This window comes from Cyprinodon variegatus, unplaced genomic scaffold (assembly GCF_000732505.1).
Source record: "Cyprinodon variegatus isolate N-32 unplaced genomic scaffold, C_variegatus-1.0 Scaffold420, whole genome shotgun sequence".
In the NCBI taxonomy this organism is placed as follows: domain Eukaryota; kingdom Metazoa; phylum Chordata; class Actinopteri; order Cyprinodontiformes; family Cyprinodontidae; genus Cyprinodon; species Cyprinodon variegatus.
The window spans coordinates 597,957-614,300 of NW_015150873.1; the positions used below are offsets into that span (position 1 = coordinate 597,957).

The 16,344-nt window shown below is 35.7% G+C and overlaps 1 protein-coding gene across 2 annotated transcripts in view; it reads right to left on the minus strand.

Annotated features, from left to right (window-relative positions):
• The window catches only part of srgap3 (SLIT-ROBO Rho GTPase activating protein 3), an 85,291-nt gene that overhangs the window by 41,333 nt on the left and 27,614 nt on the right, over window positions 1-16,344 (minus strand). For both annotated transcript variants that reach the window (XM_015388342.1, XM_015388343.1), the window contains exon 3: window positions 3,713-3,875. In XM_015388342.1, the coding sequence (XP_015243828.1) occupies window positions 3,713-3,875 (163 nt within the window). The remainder of the gene's footprint in view (window positions 1-3,712; window positions 3,876-16,344) is intronic.

Below are 16,344 nucleotides of genomic sequence, written 5' to 3' on the forward strand. Positions count from 1 at the left end.
CCAAGAATACTCACAACAAGAAGGGGACAAAGTGATGACAGCAAACCAGCAAAGAGTGACTGAACAGGAGGAGATTATATGGGAGAGAGAAACAAAGACCAGGCTAATTAGCAGATTGGGAGCAGGTGTGAACAGAAGCAAGAAGGGAGTTAGGGAAAAGGAGACTGAAACACGAGGGCAAACAGGAAATATCTAAGAACTTAAATACAATCAAAAATACCTAGAACACAAGAACCGAGATAAGTCCAATGAAAACTCCAAATAAAACTTGGACAAAACCAATTATATTATGTTATATACCGGTATGCAAAACTAAGTGATATTATACATTGAATATAATCAGTGAGTAAGGGTGACTATAAGGTACAAATAGCCATTGCAATATTTGTTAAAGAAGAAGCACCTAGATAGTTTTCAATTTTTTTTTTTATTTAAGTAATAATTACCTATCAACATCTGGTTGTTATGCTCTTCCTAGTCCCACCAGTTGTAGGTTCTTCCCTTAAGTCATCTGACAGCTGCTGTCGTTTAATGAAAACAACTGATGATAACTGTGTGTACTGACAGGCTGTGGTCAAATCCATGGTATGCCTTCAGCTCATAAAGGAACAGCTCCCCTATTCAGAAGCATCCAAAGTAAACAGCCTGAGTCCAACGGGGTAAACGTAATAGAGAAGATGCTCTGATGCACTGACCAGGTAGAAGGGAAAAAAAGCAGTGACTGACCAATGGTCTTTGGACAGTGACAGCACATGTTTTGTTCAATGTTTTCATTATCAGTTATTTTCACAGTTGTTTTAATGTCATGCAAAAACTGTACAACACAAACAATTACACATATGACTTTGGCACAGTTGGAACATCTTGAGTGATTTTTAAAGTATCTACAAAAAGCACTGATTTTAAAATGTTGTATTTATTTTGCAAAAAATGGCTGAAATGTTAGTTGAAATGCATAAAGTATACTTCAAAACCAAATAAATAATTTCACTAGCTAATTGGGCTTTGTTGATAATCTGTCAAGAAAGATCTTTGTCCACTTCATTTAGAATTAATCTAATTGTTTCTCCTGCTTAATGAAACCAAAAGCTATGATTTTGGACCAAGCTGAATGTTTAGAGATAAACAGGTAAGGTCTAACACTGTCCTGTCCTAGTAGGCATAGTGGTTGTAGCAACTTCAGGATGACTCTAAATAGAGGGCAAGGTTAGCATTCAGTTATGGACACTAATAAAGAAAATCTACTCCAGAGTGCTCTAAAACTCAGAATAACAATTAATTCATTCAACTAAAAGACACATAGTTGAGATAATAAAGCAAAGGCTTCTCTCTGATGTTCTTAACTTTTCCAGTCAGAGCAAGGGCTTTTATCCATGGCTATCTGTTGATAATATATGACCCTTAATATATATATGCATATCCTAAAAGTGAAATAAAAGGATTTAAGGCTGTGCTTGAATGTATTGTAGATGTTTTTTTTAAAAGACCCACCCTCTCCACTTTAAAAAATAAAATATGTGTGCAAAAGCATGCACAAGCCCAGTTCTTCTAGTGCATGCCCTGTTTAAAATGTGCTTTTCTCACAGCTCATACAAGCTTACTGTGTCCACATACAGATGGGACTACTGTATATAGTGGACTTTATAGCAAATCCAGTTAACTGCCCGTTCGGACAGATGATCACTGCTTTTTGCTCCATTGGTCACGTAACTCTGCCTGCACTGCACGGTGCCTTCACCATCTTTGTTTTTAGTCGCCACTGTCGCCTATGGTGACAGCGGGCCGCCGTCACAGCAAATCCAATAGTGCTTTGCGAGGAGAGCACTCCACACAAAGCATTCTGGGATATATCCGCTTCTTCTGATGCCTTTCTTTTTCTTCTCATACATTTCATAGACACTTTTTCTAGGACAGCCTTATGTTAACATATCACCAGAATGATTGACAAATAGGAGGACCACTTATCTAGATGTAAACACTTACAACAATGTAAATATGTTTTAAAAGACATCCAAGAACACAAAAACAAAGGTTTGTGAAATTTTCTAAGGGCACTGTACTTTAGCACTTTTTAAAATCTAAAATTGGCTTAAAAAAGATTCATTATGGTTTTAAATCAATTGTGGTCTTGAAAAGTATTGTTGCTCTTTAATAAACAGTATCTGCCATCTAGAGCTACAGCCAACCAACACATTCCTCCTCACATATATGAAAACAGTTAACTAAAAGGAAGGGACCAGCTTGATCATTTAGGGTGTATTCCTTTTCAGGTCTGGAAAAGGTGTCGACACATATATCTGAGTTTTTACCTACAGGAAAGCCTGAGAGGTGAAAACAGCATTCTGGTGTTTGGATAAGACCCCAGTTATTTCTGCTATGTGCTGACTGTGGGCCAGATGTTGCTCACACTCATAAGGGAAGTAGAGCTCGGGCTGATAGGGGGTCTAAACACATTTATTCTGAGGTCCTGACTGGATTTTAAGGCTCCTAAGAGCATACAGAAATCAGACCAGTTACAAACCGTAGATAACTGCACTGAACTCACTCTTTTCAATACAGTCAAACCTACATCAACAAAATCAGAGAATTTTTTTTTTTCTTAAAGGTGACAACAAATTGATCATTTCCAGGGTGTAAAATTAGAAAAAAACTGGTTTAAGTAGCAAAAAAACAAACAAACACTGATGTCTTATTAGTTAAGTAAACTATTTCTTAAATCAGAGTGTAAACTAGCGTTTTCTTTTTCCAAAATGTCAGTCAGCTTTGTATTAATGCTGGGCAATTAATCGCATTTGCAATATAATCACAATTCAGCAAAATGCAATTTTGAAATCGCAGAGGCACTCAATTTTGGTCACCTTACATTGAACAAGAGTAAGATATATTAGGTAGATACATTTCTCCCTCCAGCCTTTTAGGTGACAGCAATATGTGTAAAATTGGTCATGAAAAAACTGAAACCCTCAAGTGAAACATGTACATATTTGTGCTTGGTGTGAAGGGGAACCACAATATAATCTCCATCGCAATATTGGTTAAAATTAATCGCAATTTTGATTTTTGGCAAAATCGTTCAGCACTACTATGACCGCTAAATGAAGAGAAACACTTATGTAAGAAAATAAAAAGAAAGCCATGACTAAATCCAGCTTTGTTAATAAGAATAGGAAAGATAGTGCTGTCTTGGAGACCAGAGGAGCATTTTCCCTCTTTACTTAAGAAGAAATGGGTCATAAAAAACATTTGGAACAAGCTAGATGAGTTAGCATGTGTGTTTTTAACATAAAAAGCTTATTGTTTACTAACTAATGAAGCAGACAAACCATGATAACCACTCAAGCAAATCTGTAGCGTTTTGACTGGATTTCACAACTCTGATCAAGATCCTCAGTCATCCAGGTCATAGTCATTTCAAAAAAAGTTTAAAAAGTTAAAATTTTTGAGAAAGCTTCCTGGATGGAAAGCATAAAAGTCTTCAAATTTGGAAAACAAAGTCCAGTGGTTTGTTTTTTAACTTTTTTTTGGCATTTTACAACTAGTATCAGCTTATATATAGTGTTTTACAGTAAAAGTGTTTTACAGCAATGAAAAGAAAAATGGTTATTAAAAGTTAACAAACTTTACTTCTTTATGTATTTTTTGGTCCCTGCATTCCAACATTTTGGCACTCTTGCATAAACTAAAAGCGATGAGGTTTGAGAGCATAACTGACCTTCTTGAACAGGCGGATGACATCCTCGCTGATCTGAGCCAAACGCACAATGACATTGTTGGTATAGATGTCGCTGAGGGTGGCATGGTCTCGGCTCTCACGTCTTGTCTGGTTCAGCAACAGATACCAGCAGTTTACGGAAGAGAGCAAGTGCTGGTCTTTCCTGCAAAATAAAAAACAGCAATACTGGATTTTCAGAATAATTCTTAGATTAAACCAGAAGCATCGAGGTGTTCTTCTGCAGCTGTGAACATATGTAGACCTACACACGTGGACAAAATTATTAATACTCTTTGTTGAATGAAGGATGAGCAAGAATGGTCACTGAAATAACTTGAATCTCACAAAAGTAATAATGAATTACATTTCCATGAAAATTAACAAATGAAAGCCAGATATTGCTGTTCAGCCTTGCTTCAACAGAATGATAAAAAAAAAAAAAAACAAATGCAACAGGCCTGGACAACAAATAATGGTAAAAAACAAAAAACAAAAAACAAACAATTGAAAAACTGAAGACAAAAAAGGCCAGGGGCACAAAGAGTAGTTAAAGTGAACAAGTACGGGTTTGTTTATAAAACAGGCAGCTTCTTCTTCTAGTACTAAAGCATTTCCAGAAAACTTGTCTTCCATGAATCCTCTAACATCTGATGGAACACTTGGTACTAGGGCTGCAACTTACGATTATTTTGCAAATTGATTAATTCGTCAATTTCTTTTCGCTTGATACTCAGATACCCAAAGGTAAAACCAGGTAAAACTAAAACTTTTCCATTTGAGGAGGCTGGATAGAGTATACTGACAGACAAAGACATTTTTTTTTATCTTACATGCTAAATGTTCATATATTTATTTTTATCTTGGTATAATACCAGCTCTAAGTCAGCTGAAGGCATTTTTAGAGTCTATTCTCCAGTTTTAGCAATTACTAAATTAGTTGACAATTATTTCTATAATCAATTAATCATGATTAATCCGATTAGTTGTTTCAGCCCTACTTGGTACATTCATACACACATCATGATCGGATAACATTATTTAGTGTCCATGTAAACAGAAATTTTGAGCCAATACTTAGATCGGATCAGAAAATTTTGCGCATGTAAATGTAGCTAATCAGTAAAAACAACTCTAAAACACGGATGCATCATACTGGCTATGGAATAGCTAGAACAGGCTTAGATTAAGTTAATTTAGTGTGTTGAATTTTTATTCATTGGCTTCAAAATCTTTAAATTATTAGATTGGCCCTGGGAAATTTAAAATATGCAAATATTAGATATATATCCAAATGTAGCTAGTGATGTTCCTTGAGCTTGAAGTTCACCTTTAATCTCTTTAGAAGTTTTTCGTATTATCTTGTCGTTATCGATTTTTGTCCTGCACTATGTACAAGGAGTTTTGCTACAATCCTTTAGATCTTACATTTCTGCATAATGTAAGCAACCGTAGTCACAGAAACATGAAGTTGCTCAAAAGTAGTCTTATAGCCTTTACCATTAAGATGCATGTCTATAATTTTATTTCTAAACTCCTGAGCCAACTCTTTCCTTCACTTCCTCTGGTCCATGTTGAGTGTGGCACACACCATGTCATTTAGGCCTACTTTTGTTTCTGCATTATTTTTTTTTCCTACTTGCTTTGGTCTGTTTTATTTTCCTATAGTTTAATCATGTAAAGCACTTTGCATTGTCTTTGTACTGAATTGTGCTATACAAATAAATTTGCCTTGCCTTGCCTTACTGACTGATTACAAGATTGTAGACACCTGTGATGCTAATTAGTGACACACTTTTGGCTAAGATGTCATTTTGGCAATTTTTTTTTCATTCTTATATTTATTTCATTAGGAATAACATCACTTTTTTCATGGCCTGTTTTAATAATCTATTTTTTGTGGTAAGATCTCCTTCATTAGTTCATCTATCATTTTTCCTTTAAGTATTTACTAAACTGCTGCATAATATCTTTAGTAGAGGATATGTTTTTAATGCTGGTGTCCATAATAATCCAGAAAATCATGAGACTTGCTCCATAAACAGTTTAAATATTCTGCTTTGGGTGGTTTCAAACAGAAAGAACAAGGTGCCTTTTTATCTAGCCGGACAGACGCATACAGAAACATGTAATCATTTTAAAACCGTCTCAACCATATCAGGTTTTAATCAATCAACCATCCCAGGAGGAGGGAAGGAGACACAACAGGGCAGGGGGGGGGGGGAGCAAGGGAGGAAGAGAACCAGGACAGAATGGGGAATTGGGTTTCACCGAGAAAAGAAATGGTTAAGTACCACCAACATCAAAGGCATTCTTTTCAGAGAGCTTTCATAACGCTAATCACATTGAATGAAGCTTATCATTGGCAGCTATAGTGGTTGCACTATTATATCTAGTTGAACCAAGATACCATATTGTCCTAAGAGTATGGGTGTAAAGCAGAGAAGGATTTCCTTTCTGTAGAATTGAATCTGTTCATTTATATTTCATCTAAACATTTACCGTACTGAAGTTCTTTTCCCTGAAAGGTGCTTATCTATTCTTAACCATAAAAAACAAAAAAAAAACAATAATAATGATAATAATCAATATTTTATTAAAACTGTCATGGCTTTTGGACTTTTGAACAAGCTAATAATAAAAAAAAAAAAACATACCATTTGCACACTTTAAAATAAAATAATCAAAATGTATGACTGATATCCAACAACCATAACAATAAACCTCCTTAAGCTCAGAGAAACTAGGTGCCTACAGCACTAAAAACTGTTGCATATAATTCAGTTATATGTACTCTATGGGTTTACATGACAATACACTGCAAAAACTATTTAATTAAAAATTAATATTTCTCAAAATAAGAATAATTACTCTTAATTTGAGTAGGTAAATAAGATAATCTGCCACATGGAATTAGTATTTTTACTCTTAAAATAAGAACATTAGATATTATGTACTTAATATAAGAGACTGCAGTCAGTTTTTATTGATTAAATGTAAAAAAAAAATATTCCTTTGACAAAATGTCTCACAACTGTTATTCAAGCAAAAATGCATTTCTGAGAAAAAAATTACTTAAAAGATTTCTTCCACCATGACCCTGACAAGGGCTAAGCAGGAGAAAATGGATGGATAGATATAATTTTTTGCAGTTCAAGAACCTGCATCTATTTAAACCATTCTATTGCAGCCTAGGTTGTATGTTTACTACTGGAAAGCATACCTCTGTGTAACACCCCTCTTCAGTGTTTTGCAAAATCTTTTAGATTTTAATCTATGATTTCTGTTTATTTAGATTACTAATTATCCCCATTATCTCCAACCACCTCTGCTGTAAAATACTCTCCATATGCTTCAATGTGTTTCAGTGTGTGAATGGTGTGTTCATGGTTTGGAGTGTCACTTCTCCTCCACAAACACTGTTTTGCACAAAATCTAACAAATGAAAACTCTGAGAATAATGACCAGATTAAATTTGTCCACTTGACAATTTGCAAACTGCAAATTGGGGCCTTTCCGGCTTTCTTTCAACAATAGATATTTCTCATAAGGTGGGAAATGGAAATAAGTGACTCAGGGAGCTTTACACAGCAACAGCACTATGATGGCATTACCAAGGATTTATTTGTTTGTTTTAATTTACCCTTAAATGCAACAATGAGGAACCATGCTGCAACCGGCACACCAGATGAGATATCTGTGAGGGAACTATAGCTTTCCTTTCGCCACTCTCGTATAAAGATCAGGGTTTTCCTCTCTACATTCTAAGCTTGGGTTCGCAGCAGCTCCTTCTAACTTATCATAGGCCTCATGGATGTTTCACTGATTGAAACTATTATCCAGCTGTCAGTTTAGGTGGGTGGCCTGCCATGCCTCACTAGCTTTGCAGTTATGACTTAATTATTTAAAGTGTTTAGATAATGATCTGTACAGAGCTCTAAAAGAAGCTCAAAGCCTTATATATTGATTTGCGATCCAAACTCACACTGTTTTAAGCTATCTTAAACCATAAACCTGACAGGGCTTTTTGTTTGGTGGATTTATTGGCTTTTTTTATGCTGTTTCTTCGCTAAATGTTATTTTTTAGAACATCTGTATACTGATATTGGATTAGATACAGGTGAGCTATCCTTACTAATAAGGGGGAGCTCCAGAGACAGATGGTGGCTGTAGGTTTTATTTTTGGTATCAGAGTATTAGGGTTTTGAACAAAAGGCCAGGTACAGCCTGGAAAGGGCAACACCAATAACCTTGAACAAAAACTACTTTAAACCATTTAGATAGACCAGTTAACTTCATAATCATTACTGGAGGAAACCAGAAGATGTGAACAGAACACATGCAAAGTCTACATAGAGAGGTTACTACAGTACATTACTACACATCGGGCCCCATGCAACAACATTTTCACATTCTTATAGCATATTTCTCAACTTTTTCTCCTATCCTGAGCTCCTTTGAAGGACACACGTCAGATTCAACAAACATTCTTATCTTCAGTAAATGATCATGACTTATCCTTGTAAACTTCATGCAGTGCGTAAGTAAGTGCGTGATCATGAGAAAAGCAAAACTGCATATTTAGCGCCTCAATTATTCCATATAAGAGTATGAATTCCCACCCTCTCATGTTCATTAATAGAAATCGCATTGGACATGAAGAAGTAAAACCTTAAAGGTTCACAGATCGAGGTCTGACTTCGAGCTGTGCAGCAGAATTAAAGAAGCGGTAAAAAGCCACCCAGGGAAATAAATCTCTAGAGTTGTAAATCCCGTGGCTGTGCTGTTACAGAAGTAAAAATAAAAGAATAAAAATATTTGATCCAAAAACAGTCAATTGAAAATTACTGTTAATGCTTAATATGAGCTCAAGATAAATTGGCATGACAACATTGTGCTTAATCTCCTATTAATGCACAGACATACCTACACTGTACATCTCCAGACATCCAGCCATCTATTCATCACACTCTCCATCTCTCTCACAACATATATGATATATTGAGGGTAAAACTCTAATTCGACAGTCAGACAGACCCTTTTTCTGTTGTCACTCCAACGGGTTCACTTACTTAAAACAACACAATAAAATCTGTATATCAATTACAGTAGCATCAGCATTTTATAAGAACCATTCAGTATAAGTGCTCCATTAAAGGAAGTGCAGGCTGGTTCTTAAATGCATGCATTGATTTAGTGATTTATTTTGTTAACTTTTTTTATTAAACAAGTATGCAAATGTTATAGGAATAATAAATATTTATATGTTTGGAGTAAGTTATTAAGAATTGGATATAAGTAACTGATTGCCTAATGTTACTTGATTCTTTTTTTACTTTGTGATATTTCAGCAATGGCCTATACAAAATGAAAACACATTTCAAGCTACTTAACACTTTGTAATTGTTAAAAATACTTAATAAAACAAAAAAGAAAGTATAAGTATAGGATATGACACAATATGGTGTCTGGATGAGAATTAAGTTTAGGATAAAGAAAGTCTGAAACTTCGGAGAGTGCAGGAGGAGGAAAGCTTTGAAGACATAAAAGAAAAAAAAAAGAACAAAATCTGTTGTTCCCTCACTTCTGCCCTCATTTCACAGAAATTAGGAGCAGGAGGCCGTTAATTAGGCTGGAGTGTTATAACAGCAGAGTCTCTGGGAGCCGAGTCCTTTAACACTGTACTAATTGTAGCTCTTTGTCTTGTTTAATGGACCTAAGACTGACCCTTTTCTACGTCTTTAGGGGACTGTCAATCACAACTGTTCTCCTTTCCTGTTTCTTGCATCTTCTCATACATGACCTGCAGAATTGGTGATGTCTAATAATGATATATGATTAAGAAGCAGGAAAGGACAAACTATGTGTGGAAAGGTTGCATTTGATATATGAGAGAAAAAAGGGCATTAAGCCCAGTCTTGTTGCTAATATTGTGCCATTCTCACCCAGCAGCAACTGACCAGTTTCTTGCAAAACGGTTTGCATCCCTTGAAATTTTTCAAATATTGGAAGCTAAAACTAGTAACTTAAATGTATCTTATAGGATTATCTGTGATAGACTAGAACAAATAAAGTCTATATTAGAAGATGAATGTAAACGATTCTTGAGTTAAAAATGAATAGCTAATAAAAATCTCAGCGGTAAAAGGCATCCTTTACCTCCTTAACTTTACTTTGATACTCTTATGTATCCAGTGAAATCAATTGCCTTCAGAAGTTACCTAATTGTGTGTAATCCTGTCTCAGCATGTGTAGACCTCAGAGGTTTATGAGAACATTAGAGAACAGCATAGGGAAGACTAAAGAACACACCAGGGAGAAAGTTGTACAGAAGAGCCAAGCATTAAACATCTAAAATGGCAATGTTCAATTGTTTGTATAAAAATGGAAACAGTATGGATCAACATAAAGTCCACAAAGCCATTGCTAGTAACCTAAAATCACTAGCCAAACAAAGAAAACATAAGTCGCAAAGTAGCTTAGGGTCCCATGCTATGTCTCACTGTGGACACCATCCCTACAGAGAAATGTTGCATCTCTTTGGCAGCCTCATACGGCATTTCCTAATTAAGTCCATTGAAAGATGAAAAGTGGTGGAAGAGGATAACACTGGGGGAAAACCTGTTCAAGGCTGCACAGGACTTGAGAATAAGACATATTTTTCAATTCTTTTAAGAGAGCAACACTCAAGATGCAGCTTAAACTTTTTAAAACAGCTGAATCAAAGTCTGGACCTAAATCCCCAAAACAATGGCATAAAATCCTAATAAAATAAATTGCTACAAGATTGTTGTTGAAACTAGAGATGCATCAATCCAATACCTGAATCGGATTTCAACTCAAATGTTAACTAATTAGCTGGAACTGATATCATGAGTTGATACTGGATATCGGAGGTCCAATCCAGTGCACATACATGGAACTGTTCTTTCTTTTTTGCCTCATATTTGTTGAAAAATAATAAAAAAGTACATTTATATCCGTGGTAATTTGTTACCTAATTTTAATAATACTCATGTCAAGGCTAAAGCTTTCACTCACACAGCATTACATATGGTTCTTCTATTCTACAGCTGGATCATATCTGTATCGACTGATAAGCTCAGCCCAGGTATCTGTATCGGATTGGATCAAAAAAGACTGGATCGTAAATCTCTAACTTAAACATGCGTGGTATACCTCCTTTAGTTTTACACGGTATGCATTTTTGGCTTGTTTTAAAAAATATAATTATACCTCAAATCACCAGAATTTGGATCAATAGACAATAATCCAGAAATACTCAAATTTCCTTATTTAAACTCTTAAAGATCAGCAAAGGAAGGTGTCTGGTTGGAGAACTTTCCAGTGATTCTTCCACAAAAGGAAAAACAAATATTAAGCTGCCTCATAATACTTGCAGCCAATATCAGGGGTAATCATAAAACATCACTGCTTTAATTATAGTCGTACCAACTCCGAGCATCCAATAACTCCGCCAACTCGGTGTCTAAGCCATGTATCCCAGAAGAAGGTCAGTATTTATTGAGTCAGGAGTGTGTGAAGCCTTTAATACCTTCAACACTGTCTCCCTTCAACTTCTAAAAACAACAAAGAAATGGAAAGAAAGAGACCAACAACTACAATAAACCAGGGGACACATTTGCTAGCTTTGGAACAAATATGCAGTGTGAATCTTTAAGGGGTTGCTTTATTAGGCTACATGCTTCACCATTTGAGCCTTTTTTCTTAATAGAAAGACTCTCATCATTTCATATTACACAGCTTTTCAGAGACACAGGCCAAAGCAGGGTGGAGAATAGAGCAGAATTGGTGAAGAGAAGACAAGGTATTAAACAGATGGATTGTCTGTGAGCTGACTTCTGCAAGCTGGGCTTTCCAACCTGACAAGAGCTGAGTACTGGCATCTCTATTCAAACAAACAAAGCCTGATGAGATATAGCTCAACCTCTCACCTTTTGCCCTACAGATCACCAGAAAGGAGCCATACTTCAAGAAGATAGCTACTCTCAATGGGTATATAGCTGAGCAGGTCAGTCTGTGTCAATGTTTGAAGCACCATCCAACAGCAGAAATTAAAACGTTCTACCATAATACAGAGCAACTAAAGAGGATAACAGCTCCAAGAGATTTTTCAAACAAAAGATAAAACAATTTCCAGGTCAATATTATGTATTCAGACACATCATATACAGGGAACATGTGACTTTAAACAAAATAAAATAAACGTATATATAGGGCATACTTGTGCTATTAAAATTCCAAATAAAGTTTGTTGTTAGTTTTCATCCACTCATCAGATATATTAATGTGGGGCTCTGAAGATACACATGAACACTTCATTTCCTGGTAAGCATGATTATGATATTTAAAATTCAGTTTTAAAAAATAGTAATAAGTGAGGAAGTTTGGATTCACTGCGCAGTCAATATTGAGCAGATAGAGGCTAAAATGATGCATACATGTTTCAAACACATTCCCTGATTGTAACACCAAGATGTGCCAATTTTAATCCTCTCACCTAAATACCTCCTATAAGATGACATGAAACTAATTAGGATGTTAATGAATAACCGAGGAACCATCCAGACTAAAGGCTGCTGTAAACGTGAAGAAGCTGCCCTGCCATTGCCACCATCTTTCGTGAAGTAACTTTAAATTCAATATGGACCTGGAAGGTGCTAACGGAGATAGACCTTACTCCATAATCCTTACGTTTAAACTAAGCACAATTGTGCATCAATGTCTGACCAGTATAGCAAAATTAAATGCCTTCTAGATAAGGTTTAAGGTTACAAGAGACAAACATTGAGGTATGAAACCACAATCATAGGAATTAGTAACAGTTCAAAAGAGTCAAAAGCTGCATTTCCTTTAAAACTTTGCGGAAAGCTATGTCAATATTCTGCTAAATTGTAAAATGTAAAGTTCCACAATTGCAGTATTTCCATTAAAATAATAATACAATTAAAACTGTATGTGTACATATTTGATCATGCAATAACTCTGAAAACAACATGGTCGATGGGGATGTAAACAAAATTAGATGTAGCCTTATTTCAGCCACGCCTCTAGTGGGCGCTGTCACCCGCCAACTATTTCCAGCCATCTTCTTCATCTTTTTACAAGGCAGTAAGGTCCAGTTTCCAATCATGTGGCTCGTGTGATGCAAAAAAGGGTTTCTATGGCAGTTTTGCAAATGTAGCAATTTCGATGCAACTGAAAAAAACCACCTCATCAAAGCATCAAAAACCTTTCTATCTAAAAACTTTTTTTTTTTTTTTCAAAATTTATTTTTGTATTTATCATTTGTGAAATTGGATGGTTGACAAAAGACCCAAACATATTATGCAAAATGCTAAGCATTGTGCTTGAATAAATTTTAATTGAAACAAAATTATTAAAAGGGCAATAATAATAATGCAAAAACTGTTTATAATAAAATAAAGTGTGAGCATACTTTAAAATTTAAAAAACATTACATTTTAGTGGAAATTAATTAAGTCTTTGTGGATTTAAGAGAACTCACAATATACTGTGTTCAAACTAGTGCATCTAATTTCTGTTTTGTAAATGAAATAAAGTATATATGTCATATAATCATTTCACTATAAAAAAACAAAGTTACAGTGAAAATGATGCTGATGAGGAGTGCATGTAAATGTCTGACCAGAACTGTATAAACTTATGTGTTGCATGTTTATTATTATGTTTGGCTTTTCCCACGGAAAAACTGTGGTGTGAAGCATAGGGCAGCTTAGTTATCCCAAAGTATTTGGTTTCACTGTTGCAACTGAGGTTAAATGGGAAGAGCAAAATGATCCATGGCTGGGTTTGCTGCGGTGTGGCTATAGCTGCAGTAGCTGTAAATCACAAGAGGCTGCAGCTTGCTAATGAATCAGCAGTAGAAGGGTTTAGACAACACACTTTGGGCTTGCATCCAGGACATATGCAAGTCCATCCTGGTTGGGATGACTCTGCTGTGCTGTTTTATGATTTGTTCCCTATTAGGATTCAGTCACTCAGCATAAGAAAAAAAGGTAAGAAGGACAAAGTAAAAAATAATTAAAAGCTACTGTAGGAGGAGGGCTGCACAGTCCAAATATCATTTAATTAACATTGAGACATACATTTATTATCAAATATCAAAACATTAGGCTTCGTATTTCTTTCTAATGAGACATTCAGCTTGTTTGGGCTTTCTGCCAGCAAAATGTTCTGATTGGACAAACAGAAGTGGTTTTCATGTCAGGGCTCATTTTGGTGGCTCATCATCTCCCTAACTAATCTTAAGAGGGGGGAAAAAGGCCACAACAGTGGGTATGTTATAGATGATTAACAGCGACTAGGGTTCACATGAGGTGAAAAACTGCTTGGTATGTTTTATGTTGCACTGTCAAAAACTCACATGAGGAGTGGAAATAGAGCAATTAACTGGAACAAAACCGAGGTCATAATCCTGTTGGGTATCACAAAGTAATCCTGTTAAAACTCTAATATATGCAAAAAATATGTAAAAGAAATGGATGCTAAATGTCTTTTCAAGTCTTGCCTTTATAGTCATTCCACTCAGGTAGGGTTTAATAAGCATTGGTTATAGTGAGGTTACCAAAAACATATAGTTCATATATATAGTTCCCCTACATTTACTTCTAAAGGGGTTTGTAAATAAATCTGTTCTTCAATCCTGTAACATAAAACTAAAAATTCCTTTTTACCTAATTATACTATCCTGCTCAGTATGGACGACTTTAGGAAGAAAGATGTTTTTCTAGTTGCCATTTCCAGATTCATTTTCTTAACTTTATACCTTGTTCTTTTGTACTTCTCGTTTTGATGAGTTCTTCATAATATCTGCAAGTGCATCACATCAGTTCCTTTGCAAAAATGTAATTCATTCTAAAAATACTTTTACAATTTGTGGTATGACAACAATAAACCCCTGTGTTTTATTGATCTGAGGTAGTTTAACAAAAATTGGGGCAGTATGGTGAAGGGAAGGAAAAGGATGCATGGTTTGTGTACTTCCTGTCTGAGTCCACACTTTGTAAAGCTACCCTTCACAACATTTCATCTCAAGCCTTTGAGTGTCGGTCCTCCAGTGCCACTGACCAGCAGCTTTTGCATGAATCCTTTCTGCAACACACCTTAAAAGAGGTAAATTGGCCAGGCCTCTGCTAAACTTACTGACACACCAAGGTGGAGATTAAGTTCCAGATGTGTTGGAGTAGGGATGTGTGCAAAAGCTGCTGGACAGTGGCACTAGAGGGCCGATGTTGCCTATCCCGGTTCTACCATCTAGTTTTACCTGGTTATTGATTTAAGCTTTCTGAGGCTGAGTCTGACTAAAAGTTGAGTGTTTGAACAGATGTAGAATCTGATAGGCATATACAAATCTTACCACTGATTCTGTCTTTTAGTCATAAGGCTGGTTCATGATTTTCAAATTTTAATAACCTATTTTGAGCTAAGAAAATGTTTTGTAAAAAAAAATATATTGGATGCTTTCATTAAAGCTATAGTAGAGGATATTTGTGAAAAAAAATGCATATGCACAACCCTTAACTCGCTTCTGAAAGGAAATGACTATTAAACGTTTGCGAGAGCCTACAAGAGCCCATTTTTCTCCATGCATGTTCTGTTTAAAAGTTACTGTTTGCATCACTCATACAAGCTTATTTTACAAATGAGATTTGCTATTTTTCCACTATATCAGACTTACCACCAGTAAGTTAAGATGGGGACGAGCACATAGGACAGCCTTACGTAAACTTATCACCAGAATAACTGACAATTACATAGGAGGACCACTTATTTTAATGATCCATCCAGAAAATAACTTCAACCGCTATACATTTAATGTACTTAAATGTTGATGATGTGATTGAAAATGTAGGTATGTGTAGGCATTAGTGAAGTTATGATCTTGGCTTTGTAAAGTTTAATTTCCCATTTAAACATGACTCCAAATGTTACACTAGTGATGTATCAGCTCCACACAGTTATAAGCCCTTGCTCCTAATGACCGTCTGGGATGGATTAACCCAGTACATCACTGTGAATTTCACACAAAGAGCAGTAGTCTGCCTGTAATTTCTCATAGAGGAAGAACCACAAGCCAGCAGACAGATGTTCTGTGGTCAGAAGAGTTTATATCTGCATCAGCGTGCTATTGGCAAGAACAGATGTCATGGCTGCGGGTACAAAACAGAAAAGAACAACACAAGCTCATTAAAAACTGTATCAGTGCGTAGTATGCACCATAGCATGAGGTACAACTGACATGCATATGTGCCAAAGCATTATGTTTTTTTTTTGGGGGGGGGGGGGATTGCATGCACTTCTATAAAGATTGTTTTATAAGAACAAATTCTGCAGAGATGATGACACTATTGGGTGCTTTGACCACTTCAGATCTTTCCCAGCCTAAAAACGTAGCCTGCATCATGAGGAGTAGATAACCACACACTGCTGAGATTCTAAAAAATGTGTTTTATGCACAAAAAAACAAAGAGACGGCTTCTCCTTGCGAAACTGCTTCAGTTAGTGTTCTCAGTTCCCCAATGATCATAAAATTGTGATGCAAACGAAATGTGATGTAACACACTTTACTTTTTTTTGGCCATTGAGGTTGC